Below are 20,519 nucleotides of genomic sequence, written 5' to 3'. Positions count from 1 at the left end.
TGGCAAAACAAAGCCTTTTTCTGGAGCTCAGGCACCTCAACTCTCTGTCCACAGACTCAAGAGGTTTTCCAGAGTGGAAACTCGAGCAGTGAACAAAAAAAGAGCAAATATTTCTATTTACTTCAAATGGTTTTGCCCAATTCATCCAAGGAAGAGACCAAGTAAACAAAGGGACCTCCTTTAAAAGGTAGATAAACAGGCACCAGTTCTTTCCATAATTTAAGTAAGGAGGACATAGAACTCCTCCCTCAAGGCAGTTTAACAAATCCTCCTTTGAGTAGGATATGAAAATAGAGGTTTTTCCATTCCAGTTTCTGTATATGTTATAAATGCTGTACAGAGAGTTTGGGAAAAGGGAGTCTAAACATTATTGTTTGAGTGTTACAGAGCTAGACTTGGAGTTCAAATTGTAAAGGGTGAAACGTTAATTAAGTGCAGCACAATGAAAAACTACGTGAAAGCCTGAGAGATATGAATGACTTCTCGTTTTGTTGGTTTAGATGATGACTTCCTGGGTTTATTTTTATGGCACTGGGAAAATATCACACAACTCTTGTTTCTCTTTGATTCTTCAACTTTAAAGTTTCCTGAACCAGCTCCATGGAGGGAGGAGAAAGCTTATTTGTTGTTGTTGATGAATACCTATTGTGAAGCTTTATTTATAGAAGCCCTTTGTTTGCAGCTGTTCTTTAGGCTTAAAATATGTAGAACATAAAACATGGTGCATCTTTGGGGGGATATGATTTGAAATGATGCAGTGTGCCTGTTCCAGTTTGACTCTTCTGTGGCCTGAGGAATGAGGATGGTTAAAGAAGTGGCACAAAGGGATTTTGAGGAGCAGATATAATGGAAAGCCAGACACAGTGGTTTTGAGCTGTGTAAGTTTGGGGAGGAAATAAAGAAATCTCCAAACACCCAAAGTTATAACCTAGTAGAACTCTTTTTGCTTCAGGGGTGGTGAGCCAGGATTTGGTTGGTTCAGGGTCCTGATGTGCATCCTGATGGGGTGGGAGCTCTCTCTGGGATTCTGCAGAGAAGAGGGAGAGGGAAAATCGGGACCACTGTGCTCCTTGAGGTGACACTGGAGTCTCTTCTTCCCCAACTCTCCTAAGGCTTTATGCTGTGATAGAATTAGGCAGATGAATGTAAATCCTGTATTTGTACTTCTCCAGACATGGAGCTGCTTAAAATAATCATGGGAAAACCAGAGTCTGGCAGCTCTGAGTTACCTTCTAACTCAAGCAAAATGAGAGGAGTCCTTAATTTGGGCTGGGTTGTGGAGTGCTTCTGGGGGATGAAATGGCTTCTCATTTTATGGCAACACAGAACCACTGGGAAGAGGCAAATCTGTCCTGTCCTTCAGCAAACTGCTGTATTCAATTTACTTCATTACAGACCAACAGTTCAAAACTGCATCTGACTAACAGAAATGCTTATTGAATGTATACTGAGCATATGTTCAGTGCATATTGAACATGACACCATTCTTACTGCATTCCTTGCTCCCAAACAAAGGATGAAATGTTTATCATTTGGGCTCAGTTCAAGAAGTATAATCTATAGTTTCCAGACCTAGAAGGACAGTTTCTTATGGCTGTACACCTCGAAGAGCAAGTGATGTGTCCTTGAATGGTTTAGATCTTCACTTAATGTTTATGTTACTCTTAATTTTGTAGAGTTGCTCCCTTTCAAGCTTGTGTTTCACCTAATGACTCCATTTTGGGTGCTGCTGACACATTCCTGGGCTGGCACCAACCCATGGTGGTCTCTGTGTTTTTGTGTCCCTGTCAGCACATGGTGCCACAAAAGGATTATTGGTAATGCCAGGATTCCATGCATTTTACAGGCTGTCTTCCCTTGTGTCACAAGGTCTGTTTGAAAAGGGCTCTGGTAAAATTCTGCTGGAAACAGAATGTAGTATTTCCATGGGAGGAGGATGCACAGGAGTTGCACCTCAGATACCTTCATGTCTGCTCTCTCACCCTTGAGGGCACACGAAGAAACTTGCTGCTGTTTTATATGTTTGGAAATTCTCATCATAATAGTCTTTTTATTTGTATTTTTTAGTTAATTTAGGTGTGCTTGTGGAAAGGAGTAGCAGAGGGGTGTGCACAGAGAGAGCTGAGCCTCCCTCACACAGTGAAGCAGGCTTTGCAGGATGGATTCATTTCCAAGTGTGTGTTCACTTCTGTAACACAAATGACATAAATCCTTGTCTAGGGAGAAAACCACAGCCATGACATCCTGCTCTGGAAGCCATCCTGGAATGTCAGCTCTCCTGTGGGAAACACAGGGGTAGCCTGAGAGCTGAGGTCTGTGCCACCAGCTCAGCAATCCCGGTGCTGCCAAGCCTGACCTGCAAACATGAGCCCTCCCTGTGCTCACCAGTCTCTGCTTTGATTTTCCCCAGGAGCTCTGACTCTGAAGAAGCATTTGAGACCCCGGAGTCCACTACACCTGTCAAGGCACCACCTTCACCTCCACAGCCTCCCCCTGAAGCAGCAGCAGCAGCAGAAGTGGTTGCAGACGTAGCAGAGCAAGAAATAAAACCTCAGCTGCCTGTGGAAGATACAGGTAAAGAGTGGGACACGTCACTGGGAGAGGTGAATATGCAGGGAGCTGTTTCTCTGAGCACTGACAAGGAATTATGCTAATAAATTGGCTTCTGGAATATTAATTAATTACCCATGCAGAGAGGAAAAAACCCTGTTGCCTCCTGGAATAAAGTAATGGAGAATCTGTGCAAAACATTTCAAAAGTATTAAAGAAAAGAGGAGCTCTCTAGAAAAAACTTTCTTCCTTTTGAACCAAGCTTCTTTTTCTAGGATTTTTACAGTCAGTTGAGTAGAAAAAAGAGATGTGGGTTGCAGATGCAGGTACCTGGGTGAGCACTATTAGCTATGACAATTAACAAAATGCCATTTTCAAATGTGTTACTGGAACAGGAGGTAGTCAGAAAACAGAATTACTGATTTTATAGGAGGAACGTGGAGCTGCATATGAATGTATGTATGGTATACATATGTGAAAATTGGTACATACTGGGAAACTAAAATATTTTAAAAGGTAGAATTGTATTTAAAACCCAGAGAAATTCTTTCCCCCAAAAAATGTTCTTTGTTCTCCAGATTGAGTAATGGAAAATGAGGGAGTAGAAAGCTTGCTATTAGCCCAAAATAGCTTTGTTTGGGCTGTCAGATGACAGCTCAACAGCTTGAGACTGAATTCCCCATTATACTGTCTTTTTACCATCTGAAAGTCAAGTCATCTTGATCACCTGGCTAAATTGTATGCAGATAATATTTCTCCCAGCAGTCTAAAGCTGCTAAACACTTGTATTGTGTTAGGAAAGAGTTGTAGCATCCAACTCTTGTAGCAACCAAAGGGAGTTACTCATTAAGCAACCAGTCCTGTTTAGGATCTTGATTTATGATAGGTTTTTAAGAAGCTTCAAGGATTTTCTACAAACTGATTCCACAAAATAAAAAGTAAATACTGAGGCACCCTGATGCTTTTTCCTTTCTGCTGTTAGAGTTCCCTCTTCATTGTAGCAAAAGTTACTCATTTTGCATCTTTTTTCCTTTTTGTAAATCTTTAGCAATCCAATGATTACAAAATAAGTGCTCAGAGAACAAAAGGAACACACATGCTGAACAGGGTTGGAGTGTGCTTTTAATTACTGCAGCAGATTATCTTCAAGCCCCTGGTTACACATGTGCTTCCCTGGCACATGTGATTCTTGTCTCCTTCCATCCCAGTTCCCCCCTCCTTTTTTTTCAGATCTTTCTGAAGAAAAGTGGGAAACTGAATTTAGCTATTCACAGCCAGTGTGAACTTTATTGGAGGCCATTGGATGGCAGAGGGGAAACCAGTTCATTTGCAAATCACATTGTCCATGGGAGGCAAGTTACAGCAAAGTCACAGAGATCTGTTCAGTGATCCAAAATGACACAAAACACAGTTATACAACAGGGGAATTTATTGGAGGGGAAGAAGATGCGTAGTGCAGAAAAAATCCAAATGTAGGAGGGCAGCACAAAGCGTCCATTTGTTTTGGAAATCTTTAGAAGAAATAAATAATGGTGAGACCATAGTTTAGGTGTTTAGAAATGAGAAAAGTTAAACATTTTGTACTGTATAAACCACTTGAGTGTCTCATAGTTTATTTATTTCATAAGTTATGCGTGTGGCTGCTCACAAAGAGAATTGTAGTCCCTTCCTCAGGGGCATTGAAGCAGAGTTCCTGGATGGCACCATACAGCTAAAAACCAGGATTCACTGGAGTAGGAGTGAGGAATATGGGCAGCTGGAGAGCCTGGCATGGGCACAGGGAGAGGAGCAGTGTCCTGCTGGGCTCCTGGTTCAGCAGCCACATGGCTTTGTCTGCACGTGGGATGGGTGGCAGAGCGTGTTTGGGTGGAGGGAGGGAGCACAGTGTTTAAAGGATTCTTTCATCTCTAGCTGACAGTAATTACTTATGCAGAGGGCTGCAGTTGTGTTGCATGATATCATTAGCACAGCAGCTGGACCCCACTGCTGGAAAGGCAAGAGGAGAGGTTTTAATTAGGTTGACTTCAGTGGTCCTTTAGTGAATATGATGAAAGTGAGCGAAGCTGGACTGGTGCTGGGTTTGTGCCAGCTCCTGGTGGGGTAAAACCTGCTGCATGGCTCTGGTCCAGCAGAGCAGAGGAGAGGAGGGGAGTCAGTCTGAGGGCAAGTCTGGAGGGGAAGAGGAGCAGCAGGGCAAGTGTGGAAACTCCCCCTGAGCCCCAGGAATTGCCTCCAGCCCTTCCATTCCTCCCTGAATAATTCTGGGAAACATGGGTTATAATCTCATATTGGAGTGTTTGAGGTTGCAGTTGTTATTGTCATTGTTTTAAATTATTGTTACTTGTCTCCTCAGCTTCCCATAGCTGTGTCCTCTTGTCCCTTGTTTCATCCATCTGAGCACCAGAATATCCCCCAAGCCCATTCTCCCAAATGCTCTGGTCAGATTTCATTCACAGGGGGAAAAGTGAGAGCTGGAGTCCCCTGTGTGCATTACAGCTCAACAATCAGGATATGGGGCAGATCCTATTTTTGAGTCCTTCTGGTGCCAGGGAAATTCAAGGTCAGGCTTTCCAATAGAGACATTATGGTCCAGACAAAAACAAACTAAATTTTTGGTATGGACAGCATTCTTCCTTAGTGTTTTTCCTCTTGAAGCCTGATACAGAAAATTTGAAAAGAAACTTTTATATAAAATGTTAGAATACATCTTAGAATAAATGACAAAAGTATTTTTACAGAACTTTAAACAAGTGGTACTAATTGATTTTCTGACATCAAAGGGTTTCCGTAACAAGAAGGAACTTGAAATAAACCGTATTTCAAAATTTCTGGTGTAAGGCAATTCCAATTCCTCTATGCTTTTGGCATTTTTTCCTCATAACATAGTAACTGGGTGCATGTTGTGTGCATTTTCCATTGTTTGCTTTTTCTCTAGAAAACAGAACTGATATTCAATTTCTTCTATATTTGCTTATTACATCTGTTAAAATGTTATTGCTAAGCCTGTCAGAACAGTGTTTCATTTTGTTTCCAGCTCAGCACTCTTAAGGCCTATTTCCAGTTTATTTCTGCTTTGGAGATGCTTCAGCAGAGTAGCCCCTTGCCTTGGCTACTTCTGTAAAAAAGCAGCAGAAATTTGTTTTGTTTATTAATACACACAGTGTTACAATATTTCATTCATGTTCTCAGGCACAGGGTGGGATTCCTGGGTCTGTCCTGTGCAGGGCCAGGAGCTGGACTTCAGTGATCTTTGTGGGTTCCTTCCAACTCAGGATATTCTGTGATTCTGTGACTTTCTATCAACTTTTGGTTCTTCCCTAGCAGGTGCCAGGTGAAAATGCCAAGTGTTAAATATGCCAGGTAACTCTGATATTTAGGTCTCATCACCTGGATACAAGAAGTCTGAGGTTTATGTTGATGAGTTTGGGTTTGGGAATTTTTTATAGTTGATCCAGTGAAAATGTGGTTGGAATCAGAGGAATTTCCCAGTGGAAGGAGCAGAACTTGGACCTTCTTTTTTTAATTAATGAAACTGGGGGTTTGAGGAGCTTGCCTGGCTTTTTTATTGCAGTGTAAGTTCCCCAGCTATCCTCCATGTTCTTGGAGAGCTTTATAAAATTTAATATCTTCTTGTGGGCAGCTCTTACCAGTATAAATTGTGGGTGACTCAGCGCCAATAGAAGGCATAAACCTGATTTAAAATGTTGTGCTGGTCTCTCTCTAGGGCAGGTAAATCCTGCCTTAAATCTCATAGCTGGTGTTGTAGTATGTTCCTTTGTGCTCAAACTGCATTTTAATAAAATACTGTAGTGATACTGATTGGCTTGATTTTGTGTTGTAAAAGGACAAATGTCCTTGCTCTCTGAGCAGGCTGTTAATGTCAGGAAAGTGTGGTCTTCATGGCTTTGTGGTAATAAAGCCTTGAGTACCATTTATGCCTCCTGGCCCAGCAATTCTGCTGCTGCCAGGAGCGAGCCAGGCCTGTCCTAAAGCCAGAAGAGGCTGACAGCAGCATTTCTCTTCTGCCAAGAGCTGTTTGCTGAGACAGTTTCACATCTTGTTTCATAAAGAAACAATGAAAATATCGAGCAGCGCTCTGCAGAAATCTGTACTCTTGAGTAAAAGGGATTTGATGAGGAGGAAGTCATGAAATAAGCAGTTAAAGAAGATTAAAGCCTTGCACTGTGTGGAGCACACAGAATTGAAATGCTGCTTTGTTGGGAGTAGCTGCAAAGCCTTGCACGTTCCCTTTGCATGATGCATCCCAAACCTCAGCCTCTTATTTACAGTCCAAGTCCTGCAAGGCAATGGTTTATTTTATTATATTTTACTTTTTTTAATGCATGTTTATAACAACTTGGAGCAAAGGCCTCGATGCTGTTGAGGGTTTTGACGTAGGCAGGAATGAAAACGGGGCATAACTGCAGCTGACTCCTCGTTCAGATCCCACTTTGATTTCTTGCTGACCTACATTTGTACTCCACTGGCATCCCAGTGTTTATTGTGATGTATTCCCCTGAAATGCCTCCCAGTCTCCTTCCAGGGTGAAAGGGACAGATGAGGCTGATGCTGGAGGTCTGTGTCACTCTCTGAGTGCCCTTTACAGGAGTCCCATCAGTGTCACCAAGTGATGTGTGTGTGAAGTGAGCACCAGCCTAATTAATGACCCCTCAGCCAGGCTGAAACCAACCCAAACCAGTGGGGATTAAGGGGAAAATAAACTGTTCTGAAGTACTGCCACACCATTAGCATTCATTTAGCAGAGAAAACACATTAGAATATTATTTTAATTGATGTATCCTGGTGAACTTCCACAGTCTTAAAAGAGAAGCTGCATAGCTGTCATCCCTTTGACAGTCTCTGGAACTACATGGTGCCACTTTGGGAAATGTGTCCAATTCCCTTAAATCCTTTTCTGTGCTCTACACCCATAAATAATAATCCTTGCAGACACACAATTTCTTCTGAAACAAAGGAAATATATTTTTCCATTTTCTTAATCCATTCATAGCTTCTCACTAACATAATAATTGATTGTCTGTATGGCTTTTATGAACAGTGTTAATGAATGTAGCCGGGCAAAATGAGAGTTATTCTGCAAAACATGTCAGGATTGGAATGAAAAGGATGAGCAGAAATGTCTCTGAAATCGTTTTGGGTTGAGCAAAACACTCATTTTTTGTTTGACTGTTTTTCGTTATAATTGCATAATTAAAAAAAGATGACAATGTGAAGAAGGCTGTGTTGCTTCAACAGGAACCACGGGGGATTTTGCTCCTCTGTGAGAGCTGAGAGCAGCTGGCTGAGCCCAGCCTGAGCTGGGAGCTGGAGAGAGCTGTCCCAGGCCTGGGGGGACACACAGGGACAGGGACAGAGGTGGCCCTGCTTCATTCAGGTCAGAGTAGTACAGTCACAGCAGGAGCAAAACATATGCAGGATTTGTAAAACATTTGCATAATCAACTTAATGAGCTGCAAGGCAGCAAGGACCATCACCTTCCCGCTTTTCTACCTCTCTATTTTCTAATTTTTTTGTTAAGCACTCTTTCTCTACTTTGTCCAACAGTTGTTTCATCCCAAGTGAAGAGACTTCAATAAATCATTTTAGGATTCTATTCAATAAGAGAATCTTTAATTGCAGTGGAAAGCTGCTTGGATTAAGAGTCTTGACATAAATCTCACTACAAAATTTGCTTTTCATCAACGAGTTATAACTACACTTGGAAAAACCTGGTTTAAATAACCAGTAGGGGCTTCTAGCTTTTTAAAGGAAGATTTTTCAACTGAAAATATTTGTGGAGTTCTCTAAATGACCTTGTTTGGTTTCTTTTACCTTTACCATAATTTATTTCACATTAAGTTCTCAGTTATTCATGTCTTATTATAAACTTGTAATTATTGACTGCTTGGGGCAGACAGAGGAGCAGCATTGATGGATTGTGGAGAGGAAGCCATTTTCCTGTGGGTAAATTGGTAAAAATAGCACATGGGGAACAAAACTTAAGGTCAACATGTAGTTACTGAAGCACCAGTCAATTTACAGGAGATTTACTTCATAAGAGCTCTGACAAAATTGTGTGAACTCTTTATAGTAGTAGAAAATGGGAGTAAGAAAGTGCTTTATGTGCAGTTTTTCTGGTATTGGCAATATTTAGCATATTATGGTAATATCCATCTCTATAAGTGATAGTTTAGAAGAGGTGCTTTAGAGGCTACTGCAAATACATATTTTGGTTTTTTGTGAAACTTGCCTTGAATTCTGTTCCGGGGAGAACAGATCTATTTTTTCCCTAATCTGGTTCATATATTGGAAAATCACTTTGGTTTGCTAATTTGTATGATTTTAATGCCTTTTGCTTGTAGTAATATTAGATTGCAATGAAACCTCCTAAGCCCCAGTTCTGATGAGGTGTTTGAAGTGCCCTGATTTTTCTGTTTGCCCCCACAAACAGGGCTGTGTGCAGAAGCTGAGCCCGTAACCGATGTGTCACACAGCGAGCCAGTTCAGGAGAGCCCCTTCCGTCCCCCCTGCCACTCCTTCTCCACTGTCTTCGACGAGGACAAGCCCATAGCCAGCAGCGGAACCTACAACTTGGATTTTGATAACATTGAGCTGGTTGATTCTCTCCATGCCTTAGGACCGAGCTCTGCAGAGCCCAAGAATCGTGACCCCAAAGCAAATGTCCGGAGAAAATCCACGGATTCAGTCCCGGTGTCCAAATCCACATTGTCTCGGTCCCTCAGCCTGCAGGCCAGTGATTTTGATGGAGCATCTTTCCTTGGCAACTGTGAGACGTTAGCACCCTCAGCAGATGCCTACGGTACTGGTTCCAGCAGTGCTTCCAGTACCCTCAAGAGAACAAAAAAACCCAGACCAGCTTCCTTAAAAAAGAAGCAGTCAGCCAAAAAACCTCTGGATGCTCCACTGGTGAAGGAAACCCCACAAGAACCTCCCGAGCTTGGCCAAGCAGCTTGTGAGGACAAAGCACCTGAGGCGAAGGCTGACTCAGCAAAGCCTGAATGTACTGAACCTTCCAAAGTCTCTGCTGAGAAAGAGGAGGCCCCGTCTGTGCCTGAAGGGTCCGAGCCCTCGGATCTGCACCGTTTGGAAGGGATTGGTGCATTCGGCTCCGGGGGCAGCAAGGTGCAGAACTCCCCCCCTGGCAGCAGGAAAACGCTGCCTCCAACCACGGCCCCCGAGGCTGTGGAGGTGACTCCACCAGACACCGGGGGACAGGAGGACCCTCCCGTCAAAGCAGTGAGGCTGGAGTTTGACTATTCCGAGGAGAAAGGGGGGAGTGAAGAGCAGCAGGAGAGCGCTCCTCCTCCCAAAAAAGCAGGGAAAAAGCCTGGTGCTAAAATGCCGCTCCGGAGGCCAAAGACTAAAAAGCCGGTGGAGAAGCTTGACAATGCTCCGACCACCCCAACCAAGTCGCCCACTGATCCAAACGAAATCCCCATCACTAAAGGCTCTTACACTTTTGATATCGACAAGTGGGACGATCCCAATTTTAACCCCTTCTCATCCAGTTCAAAAATGCAGGAATCTCCCAAACTGCCTCAACAAACGTACAGCTTTGAGCCGGACATGTGTGAGGACTCCATTGATCCTTTCAAGACTTCTTCTAAGATTGCCAGCTCGCCTTCCAAATCTCCAGCTTCCTTTGAGATACCAGCCAGTGCCAACGAAACAAACGGGACAGAAGGAGACAGCCTGAACAAACCTGCCAAGAAGAAGAAGACGCCATTAAAAACGTAAGTTAAAGGGCAAAGATGTTTCTAGAATAGAAGCAGCACATCCCTTAGCAGTAACACAGGATTTATAGCTGAATAGAGAGAGGGAGGTCACTTTGGGTGTTGGTGGCCACAACTGGAGCCATGCTGAGCTGTTCCTGCTCTCAGCCTGTTTCCTCAATTATTTGGTATTTCCAGAACTAGCAAGCCACATTAGGCAACTGCATTTTTCAAGTCTTTGGGCTCAGCATAGTTCTGAACCTGGTTAAATTTTATTAGTTATATACCCAATTTTATTGGTTATGTACCCAATTTTATCAGTTTCATACCAAATTTTGTTGGTTATGTGCCCAATTTCATCAGTTATATACCCAATTTTATTGGTTATATACCCAGTTTTATCAGTTATGTACCCAGTTTTCTGTGACCTCGTTCTGGGAAGTTGATGCTGTTTAAGATGATCAAAGTAATCACACCAGCACAACTATTTTGTGAATCATTGTTTTTAAGCGTGGGATGTGAAATAGTGACAGTGAAAGGCAGTGTCAATCTCATATTGCAAACAGCAGGAAGATGGTTTCATCCAGTGACTTATGGTATTTAAAAGAAAATAACCTGGAACAGAAGAGTGCAGTATGGAAATACATTTTTATATATATTTTTATATATACACACAATTAAGAAATGTGAAAAAATTCCTTTTTATGAAGGAGCTTACAATTGTGCAGAAAGTTTAAAATATCCAAAACTACTATATGTTTGGGAAATATCCAGCTTTTAGACATGGGTGACAAATTCCAGGATAAATTTTCTATGTTGCTGTTAGATATTTGGTTAAAAACCTCTATAGCTGGTTGCTGATTTGCATGTTGCTTTATCTGCACAGATATGGTTATTTTGAGTAGGTGACCACTGAGTTTAAGTGTCCCATATATCTGAAATTTATCTCCTATATATATCTGTAAGAAAGTATCTCAGTTCATGTTCCTTTATGGTTTAAATGTCTCAGCTGACTAACAAAAATAGGAGAAAATTTTTAAATGCCAATTTAAGATAAGAAGATAACATGGTTAATGTAAAGCAGTACAAAATCTCCTGTACAGGGTGAGATGGAGATTATTCAGATTTTTCTGAATAGCCGCCTGCCTTCTAAGCTTGTAATTCAAGTCCTTGTCAGATTTGAGGAAGCTTGTGCCTTTATTTTATTTTGTTTCTAGGGGCATTTCTGAGTTACTGATAGTTTAATTTTTTTAGTTGAGTTGTTTTCTTTGGGAGAGGAGCCTGTTTTTTTCCTGGTGTTGCTACATTTTGAGGTTTACCTGAAATTTAGTGGTAAATGACATTTTTCCAAGCCTGCCGTCCAAACTGATTTGGTCCAAACCAAGAAGATTTAAAAGTCTGACAGCAAGAGAGGAACAATTTGAATGTTACTGGGGAAGTGCAGAGGGAAATTTCAATATCACCAGATCTTTAAGTTTTTGCAGCCAGCCAGAGTGTCCTTGTGTCTTCCAGTAGCTGGAGCTGACAGACCCCCAGAGTGGCCTCTTGGGTTCTCCCATCTGCTTTGAATACTGGAAAGAATTCCAAAGTTATTAATTTAGGGGGAAAATGAGTTTACAGAGAGTTTACTAAGGCATGTTTGTCCTTGAGAAAATCCATCACAGGAAAATTCTGTGTTGGAATGACAAAGTTCAGTGCTGGTGTTTATCAGGGTGGGGAGGTGAAGCTCCCCCAGCTCAGGGCTCACAAGTTCTTGGGTCAGGAGGGCTGCAGGAATTCCCACCCCGTGCTTGGCCCTGCTTTCACAGGTTGTGATGTGTGCTGCTCACTGCAGCCCTGTAACCTACTTTAACCTACTTTTACAAATTTTTTTTTTTTTTTTTTTTTTTTACAAAGATGAGGCTGAATATTAATAACCCATTGCAGCCTGCAGCTGTGGTACTTTCTAGAAAAAAATTACCTTCAGGCTTGAGAGGGGATGCCAGGGTAGGCAGTGGCAGGAGGTTTTATTAGCCCCGTTGAGGGGTGCAGAAAAATCAAACCCTGTTTGAAAATGAGTTCCTCATGTGGAAAAGGCAGTGAATTCTAGATGAGAGGTGAAGAAGCCAGGCATGAGTTCAAGCCTTTGCTGAGCTTGTAATGCTTTAAATCTGAGCCATGTGCTCAATCTAACATGTGCTAAATCAATAAAAATAAGCCATTTTTGTTCTTGAATGAAACTGCAAGAATTTAAGCAATGACCTCCCTGTGAAAAATGAGGATTTTACAAGAGATGTGAGCTCGACACAAGCTGTTCTCATCTCCCCGAGTGCTGAGCTGCTTGGAGACAATCTCACTGCTCAGGTGATGCTGAGCAAGGAGCAGCTGATGCCTCCCCAGAGCCAGCTCACAGTGATGAGTAAAAATAAGTGGTTTGTAGAGATATTGCTTGTGCAGGCATTGCTCCGGAAGCCCTTGGATGGCTGGAGGCTGTTTGGAAATGGAAGGTGCCAGCTGTCATGAGCATTGCACGTGAGGAGAGATGAGCAGAAGCTGCCAAGCTTATAAGTAAATGAAAACTTCTCTTAGTTTAAGATGTTTGGCAAGGTTTGGTTCTGCTTTGAGGGTAATTAATTTGCTCTGTTAGAACACCAGGTTAGGTTTTGGAGAGAGCCAAACCAGCTGAGATTTAAAGAAATGTCATTTTCTATCCTGACCTGGGTAGATGGCTTGAAATGGTCAAGTGGCTCTTTCTGTGCTGTCACAACACATCAGAAAACGTGACAAAACCTGGGATAACTGTGCCCTCTCCTTAGGCTTAGCTGCCATTCAAGAACAGTTTTGCATCTCATGTAATAACAAATATTGTGCTCTGAAAAGGAAGCAGGTGGCCTCCATCAGGGCAGGCAAGGACAGTCAGTGTGTTGAGAGGAATTAACTTGAAGGTGTCAGCTTTGAAAAATGTGTTTTGTGAGATGAAAGCATTTGAACTAGAAAACATTGAAGGACTTGATGAATATTTTTATTTTCTCCTTGTGTATATAAAAATAAAAAGTAGGAGTTAAGATTATACAGGTAGAAAATCTGCATGATCAGGTTGCCTTAACACATTAACAGTATTTGTAGGTTAATCTTTTTTGTCAGTTCCTTCTGTCTGTCTCTCTTTTCTTTGTCTTATTTGTCTTAGGATGGTAGAAGATGTGATGTCTGTATGTTCTCTGTTGTAAGTAATTCTAAGCTAACAATTCAAATTTCCTCTTTGATTTATGGGCTTTTTAATTTTACTTATTTATTTTGCAGCATGATCAGTTATTATTCAGCATGCAGCTTTTATGTTAATGATTTCACTTCACTTGCACATATGAAAGCTATTTTAAGTAAGATGCCTGACTGTGATTGAGTTTGCCTCATTATCTGTTGCCTATCAAAGAAGATCCTCATTTAAAACCTATAGAAATTTTGTATCCTTGAGCTAAAATATGGAAGTTTTATTTCTACCACTGATCAACATTGTGCAATCAATTCCTTGTAAATACTGCATAAAATGCTTGTCTTTCTTGAAGGGAAAAGTTATCCTAATTAATTCTGTCATCATAACTGGATAATTAATGGCATTGAACACACCAATATTCAGCTGCCCAATTTATTTTCCTCTCTAGATGTGGTATTGATTTACCCTCTGCCCATTGAAACCCACCATTAGAATTTCTGGTGTCAGCTTTGCCATCATTGATCAGGGATGAGCTGGTGGGCTCAGTAATTTTTGCCACTGCATCTCTGTTCAAACTTGAAGTCTTTATCAGTGAGTTTGCTAGAGTATTTTTCTCTTTTTTTGGCTAGTAACATCAATAGTTTTGAATAACTCTAGCAATGTGCATCAAGAGAACAGACAGATAGTTTGTTCCTGGCTAGAAACTTAAGCCAATTTTTTAGCCAATTTTTAGCCAATTGTGAATAAAGGCAACATTCATAATTATATACCATCATGACATAATTTATATTCTTCATTCATTTTGCTTGACTGAAACCTGTGGGATTTTGGAGGGCTGCAGTGTCCGTGCTCCCAGTCTGCACTGTGAGGTGTCAGGGGAACTGGAAGCAGAATTGCCATATTTCTTGTTTTATTTGTTTTTAAAAAGGTCTGTTCTGCCCATTTGTAATGACAGCTCAGTCTTGCATCTGGGGAGCAGCATCTGATGGTTTTATATAGTTCATCTAAAGCAAACCAGGTTTTTTCTTCCTGGTTTTTGGGGTCATTGGAGCCTAAGTTTGTCACAGTTTTAACTCCCAGGTGAAGGTGTGGGTTAGACCTAATTTTGGGATGTGAAACTGAAGCAGACAGAAGCTGAATCATTTCCACAGGGCCCTGGAGGGAGCCTGTGGTGAGCAGGGATTTGAATTGCAGCTGAATTTGAAATGCAGTCTGCTCTGTGAATGTGTCAGGAGCTAGCATGAAAAATATGGCAATCCTGCTGCTCTCAGCTTTGGAGGGATGGAGGCCTGTTCCAAATGCATGACAAAATTATGTACCCATGGCATGGTTCTCTGTGGTGCTGCTTCCTAATGGATGGGATTTTAATGCAGAAGGGCTTACAGAGGTTGCATTGTCTGTGGCTGTCTCTTGCTAAGTGTGAAATGACCTGATTCTTGCTGCTGTTACCATATTAACAGTTTGAACTTTATTTTCAGTGATACATTTAGGGTGAAAAAATCACCAAAAAGATCTCCACTATCTGATCCTCCTTCTCAGGTAAATTGCTGCCTTATTAAAAGTTACATTTTGATGCATGTAATTTGTGTCCTTTAAGGGATTAAAAGAAGGAAATTTTATTAATTTAATTAGAATTGTATGTTTAATAACAGAAGATATTTTTGTTGTAGACCTGTAGTTTCAGTAATAGAGGGGATTTTTGTAAAAAATGTGCATAAGTCCCAAGTATAGGACATTAGGCTATTACCATAAAGCATTAACCTTTTGTCCTCTAAATACAATATATAGTAGATCTAGTATTTTCTCTGGGAATTCCAGCTAGAGTATTAGCTAATGTACTTTGGGAAGTCCTCTGTTAAGATGGAGCAAGGATATGAGTAAATATCTTCAGTCAGTTGTCTGAAAAACAAGACCATCACTATCCACTGGAATTTTTAGATTAGGAAGTAAGAAACTAAATGCATCAAATTGGTGGGTTGGAATGGAAATAGAAATAAACCAAGTGGGCTGATCTCCCAGGAGCATGTGCTTGGATAGCTTGATTCCATGTTGTAAACTGCTGGCAGGTGGTTTTCTTGGAAGAGAAGTTGACAAAAGCTGCTCTTCCACAAAGGCCTGACTGCTTTGATGTGGCACAGCTCCTTCCATGCTGGTGCTCCTCTTCCTGTTCTCCATCCTGCCCTTTTATTTGTGCTGCTTGGCATTGTAGAAGTGAAGAGAGGGGAAAGGGTTCATGACCTCGTGGCCCTACAAGGGTTTGCTCCTATGAGGGAAGCCTGAAAAGTCAGTTTTGGTAGTCGGGGATTTCAGTGGTGGGTGATGTGTGCCACTTGTGTCAAGTGCATAACAGATTTTAACAGCTCTGGATCTTCTTTCTTCCCTGTTATCAAAGCAGCTTTGCAATGCAAGTGTTTATCATCAAAGAGCTGATTTATACTGGGAAAACTTGCTGCTGGTAGAGTTAGTATTTTCCATTAAGTATTTTATACAACACTGCAGCAGAGATTATGGAATTAAAGAGATGGCTCTGGTGGTGCAGGGGAATTCAGAGATGGAGCTGTTCCATGTGTTAGTGAAAGATAATGGAATTAACTGGCTCTTGTTTGCTGCAGGATCCCACTCCACTGCCAACTCCAGAAACACCTCCTGTCATCTCCACGGTGGTTCACGCCACGGATGAGGAGAAGCTGGCGTCCTCTGTGACGGGGCAGAAATGGACCTGCATGACTGTGGACCTGAACACGGACAAGCAGGACTACCCTCAGCCCTCTGACCTGTCCACCTTTGTCAATGAGACCAAGTTCAGCTCTCCCACAGAGGGTACTGCTCCAGCCAGGGGGGTTTGCTGAGAGACAGGGCTTGCTTTGGCCAGGGATATTCTCTGCTGAATGCAGATTCTTACTGGGGAACCCTAAAAATGGTGCTGTGCTCTCTGGGCCGTTCTGGGGAGCATGGCAATTATGGGCAGCTGAATGTAAAACCCCAACAGGCCAGCCTTGAGTTTTCAGGGAAGAAAAGATGCTTAAAGGGAAATGAGAGGGCCTTCAGAGAAAGGTTTTGTTTCCTTTGTGTGATTGATTGTTCTTCTCTGTGAGCAGTGTGTTCTCTCTACAGGAGAATGGGGTGTGATACTGCTCCAGAGTCACTGAACTACTGATTCTGCCTGAGCCTGTTCCTTAACCTGCATGGGGAAAGGTCCCATGTTAAAATTCTGCTCAAATTTTCTGTATTGCAGTAATACCCATACCATGCCATCTCTCTTCCAGCTTCCTGGACTCCAGGATATCCCCTCTATAAGATAGTTGCCATTCATATTTCCAGATAAAATTCCCTACTAGGTCAACTATAAAAGTTTTTTCCTGCCATATTTTCCTATGAGCAACTGGGAGCTAAAGCTGGAAGTTTCTGTTTAGAGAACTGTCATTCCAGGTCTGTGAAATTTGGAAGGGACAGAATTAAGAAAATTTGTGTGTGGCCTTCCTTGGGGCTACCAGAGGGAATTCTGCTTTGCAACATCTGCTCCAAAGGCAGATGTTCAGCTTTGTGGGTGGGAAGCATGTTTGAGTTTAACTTGGCTTAAACTTTTTATTCTTGATTAGAATTCATTTTTCCCCCCAGCCTTTCAGCCCCTGTCCCAATCAACTATTAAATCTACTTTCTGCCATTTTAGGCTCGGTCCAAATTTATGCCTGATTAAAAACTTTTACGTCAAGGTGGTAGACATCAAAAAGCAACAACAGTCACAGTGCTTTTGTTGATATGCACATGCTTGTATGCCCTGGGCTTTTCTGAAATCTGTTGAGTATTCTAAACAAATAAGTATTTCAGTCTGGATGAATTCATTTGTCTTTATTATCAAAGCATAAATTGTAGACATTGACTTCCCTGAATTTGTATTTTAAAAAATAACTTAAAAAACACTTTTTATAAAATAATCTCCCCTAAATCTGGCAAGATGGAAACTATATGAAAGAAAATGGAACAAAAGAATAGTGAGAGACACTCTGAAACAATCATTTTAGCTTTCAAAGTGGGTAGAAGAAAGTGAGCAAAGCTCCTAATTAAATGGTAATTGTCTTGTCTCATGTGTGCTGCATGATACAGTCAGGGTTTCAGATTACACACTCATTATAATCAACAATGCTTCTGCTTTTCATATCTCTTAAAAATAATAATTTTTTCTCTTTGACAGTCTTGCTCCTGCAGCTTTGAGAAATTTCTGAGCAATTTGAGGGCTGTTTCTCAGTGTAGATATTTTTACCTCTCCCAGACACCCGTGTGTTACCCTGTAACCTGACACTGCTTCTGTACAGATACAGCCCAGCTCCTGAGCCAGCCAGTGCATCCAGCCCTTTTCTGTGTCAGGCACTGCCTGTAGCTGCTGCCCTTTTCCTGTTGCACAGACCCGAAATAAGCTCTAATTATTAGCAGAAAATTCTGATGTAATCTTGCAGCTATTTGTAGGAGGAGTTGGAGGACATCACTTAGTAAGTCTGTTGTACGTGTTTATAAAAGATAATTATCTTGCTTAGTGGGATATCCTGGGCTTTTCTGATGTTGAATGTACAGAGATAACTACAGCCTGAGATTTTGGAGGGGAGATGATGTCTGAGAGGAGAGAGAGAGGAATTGTGCTGGAGACTCCTGAGAGCAGTGAGACGAAACAAACTGCGTTTAGCCAGCCGCGTTATTCCTTTTGTTTCTACTTGGGCTATTTCCATCTGTGTCCTGCCTGGTTTTTGGTTGCTTTTTTGTTTGTTTTTTTTTTTTTTTTTTTTTTTGTCAGCAGTGAAGTGAAATGTGTGTTGTCCCAGCAGTCAGTTTGGATTGGGCTTGCAGGGCTGCTGGCAGTGCTGCAGGCAGGTGGAGGATCCCTGTGGCTGTGCCAGCAGAGGACAGTGCCGGAACGTCTGCTGCCCCCGAGGCTGCCTGGACACTCAGGGTTTGCTCTCTGGAGCATAAAGCTGCTCCATAAATGCTCCTGATGCACCTCACTGGGCTGTCTGTGCCTAAATGGGGTACAGAGAGGCAGTTTCTAAACACTTGCTGCTCTTACCTGGGATTTCAGGCTTTCTCCTGCAGTTCAGCTCCTCGCAGAGGGTTTGAATTCATCCTTCCAATTTGGATTTTGCTTTCGCTGGGAAAAAAAAGTGAATGAGAAAGGCTGCTGCTGGTATCTGACACCAGGAGGTTGTCCATCTTGCCTGGTTCCTTATTACCATTAAAAACATGTGGTGCTAGGAATTTCAACATGAGGAGCCTGCTATTACAGCTTTACTCTTCACTTACAGATTTTACTGTGAACATTCCCAACCAGTACTGAGGGCTTGTGGCTCCTCCTCTTCAGTGGTTGTTTGACAAAATATGTAGTTTGTGGAATTACAGTCCTTGTGCAGTGTTTTTTATTACTAAAAAAGCAAATCAAGCATTGTAACATGACATTGAACCCTCTAAAACTTTCTTCATCAACACATCAGGCTAGAGATTCTCTTCAGGATTGTTTGTTTTTAAACATCAAACATTTTAATGGTGGTTATCATCTTCTTAATGCAAGCTCTATTTTTCAAAAGCTGCCCAAATCTAGAAGGATTTTAGCACATGATTTTATGATAATGCAAATGCTAGTGTGCATTTCCTTAGGATTTATTTGGAGTGGGAATCAAATTATGCAAGTGGTTTATTGGATTAAATCATGGAAACAGAACAAAGTACAGCATTTGGATAAATTAATTATGCATTTAATTTTAAATTAAGTTGTCGTTGTGGGAAGTTTGCTTTTATTTGAGTGCAGGAGGATGTGATCTCTTTTCCTGTGTTAGATTTGTCTGCTTCTATATCAGCTACTGCGTGACCACAGACTGGGGAGAAATGCTGGTTATTCCCCCCAGTGTAACTGGGAGATTAGAAGCAGAGAAGCAGTGAAGATTTGCATTTTTATTAAATTTTAGACTTAGGGTTCTTTGTAAATCTTCCTGCCTTAGACTCTTTCTCTGAAAACAAAATGTGAGAACAGCCCCATAAGCTGGGCTGGTGCCTCACCCCTGGTTCATGAGCACTCAGGTATTTTAGGTTCCTTTTTCTTCACTGATAGCCCAGTAGTTGTTCTGAATTAAGAGTGTGATAAACATGAAAAAAATAGAAATTATTTTTTCTCAACAGCTGTTAAAATATGTTTAAAAGAAATTGGCATCAGCATTGCCATTTATTGAAAAAAATGTGTTTTCTGTGATAAGATAACATGATAGGGGAAAGTTGCCTGTACTCTGAAATTACTCTGAAACCTTCTCAATATTCTGGTCCCTGGGGCAAATTAAAAAGCTGATTTTTTTTTTCTGGCAAGCTGATTTGCCTGTAATGTGTCAGGTTCATTGTTGAAAATGAGTGAATATTAACACCTTTTACTTTCTCTCTGTATAATCTATTTTTAATATGTCATTGGAAAGTACTGAGCAGAGTGGGAGTGGCCCCTGTCAATGAGAAGATCTCTCATTTACTTCTGAAAAAAAATCATGTCATGGCATGTATTAACACCTCTTTTCTTGTTTCTGTTGCAGAATTGGAATATGGCAACTCATATGAAATAGAATATATGGAGAAAATAGGCTCCTCTGTGCCTGTAAGTTCTCACCTCCATTTCCATTCATTTGCATTCCCCTGTCAGAATATACTACCCTGGTAATGCCCTCAGCCTCACCACCCTTTAAATTAATCATAATGTGCCTGCAGCAGATTTGCAAAGCCAGTTCCTTGAAATTGGCATAACTGGGGTAAATTGCCTGTGCTTTGTTGTCCTGGGTCCTGTAAAGCTTGTTCCATTTCATGTTTTTATTTCTAAGCTAGCATCATAGTAGTTTTCTCTGGAGATTCAAAGCCAATCAGTATTTCCAGCAGTTCAGAGTGCAGAGCTGTCTACACCAACTGCTGAACTCTTTAAGAAATTTGGAGTAAAAGTTTGAAGAAGCTGGAGGGAACCAGGAGAGAAACAGAATTAGTGTGAGGTCTGGAATGCTGCACTGTACATTATCCCTTTTTTCACCTTCTTTTTA

At 41.5% G+C, this 20,519-nt stretch overlaps 1 protein-coding gene across 9 annotated transcripts in view; it reads left to right on the top strand.

Moving 5' to 3' along the window:
- The window catches only part of TACC2 (transforming acidic coiled-coil containing protein 2), a 57,532-nt gene that overhangs the window by 15,734 nt on the left and 21,279 nt on the right, over positions 1–20,519 (top strand). For 4 of the 9 annotated variants that reach the window (XM_054277015.1, XM_054277014.1, XM_054277013.1 and 1 more), the window contains exons 2-7: positions 2,411–2,574; positions 9,002–10,304; positions 13,450–13,485; positions 14,952–15,012; positions 16,086–16,293; positions 20,028–20,089. In XM_054277015.1, the coding sequence (XP_054132990.1) occupies positions 2,411–2,574; positions 9,002–10,304; positions 13,450–13,485; positions 14,952–15,012; positions 16,086–16,293; positions 20,028–20,089 (1,834 nt within the window). The remainder of the gene's footprint in view (positions 1–2,410; positions 2,575–9,001; positions 10,305–13,449; positions 13,486–14,951; positions 15,013–16,085; positions 16,294–20,027; positions 20,090–20,519) is intronic. The other 5 variants (XM_054277022.1, XM_054277017.1, XM_054277021.1 and 2 more) reach the window with 2 other exon arrangements.

Source organism: Melozone crissalis, unplaced genomic scaffold (assembly GCF_028551555.1).
Source record: "Melozone crissalis strain CALT ecotype California unplaced genomic scaffold, PUWL_Pcris_2 ptg000019l_1, whole genome shotgun sequence".
Lineage (NCBI taxonomy): Eukaryota > Metazoa > Chordata > Aves > Passeriformes > Passerellidae > Melozone > Melozone crissalis.
This window is presented reverse-complemented; position numbering and strand designations above follow the sequence as displayed.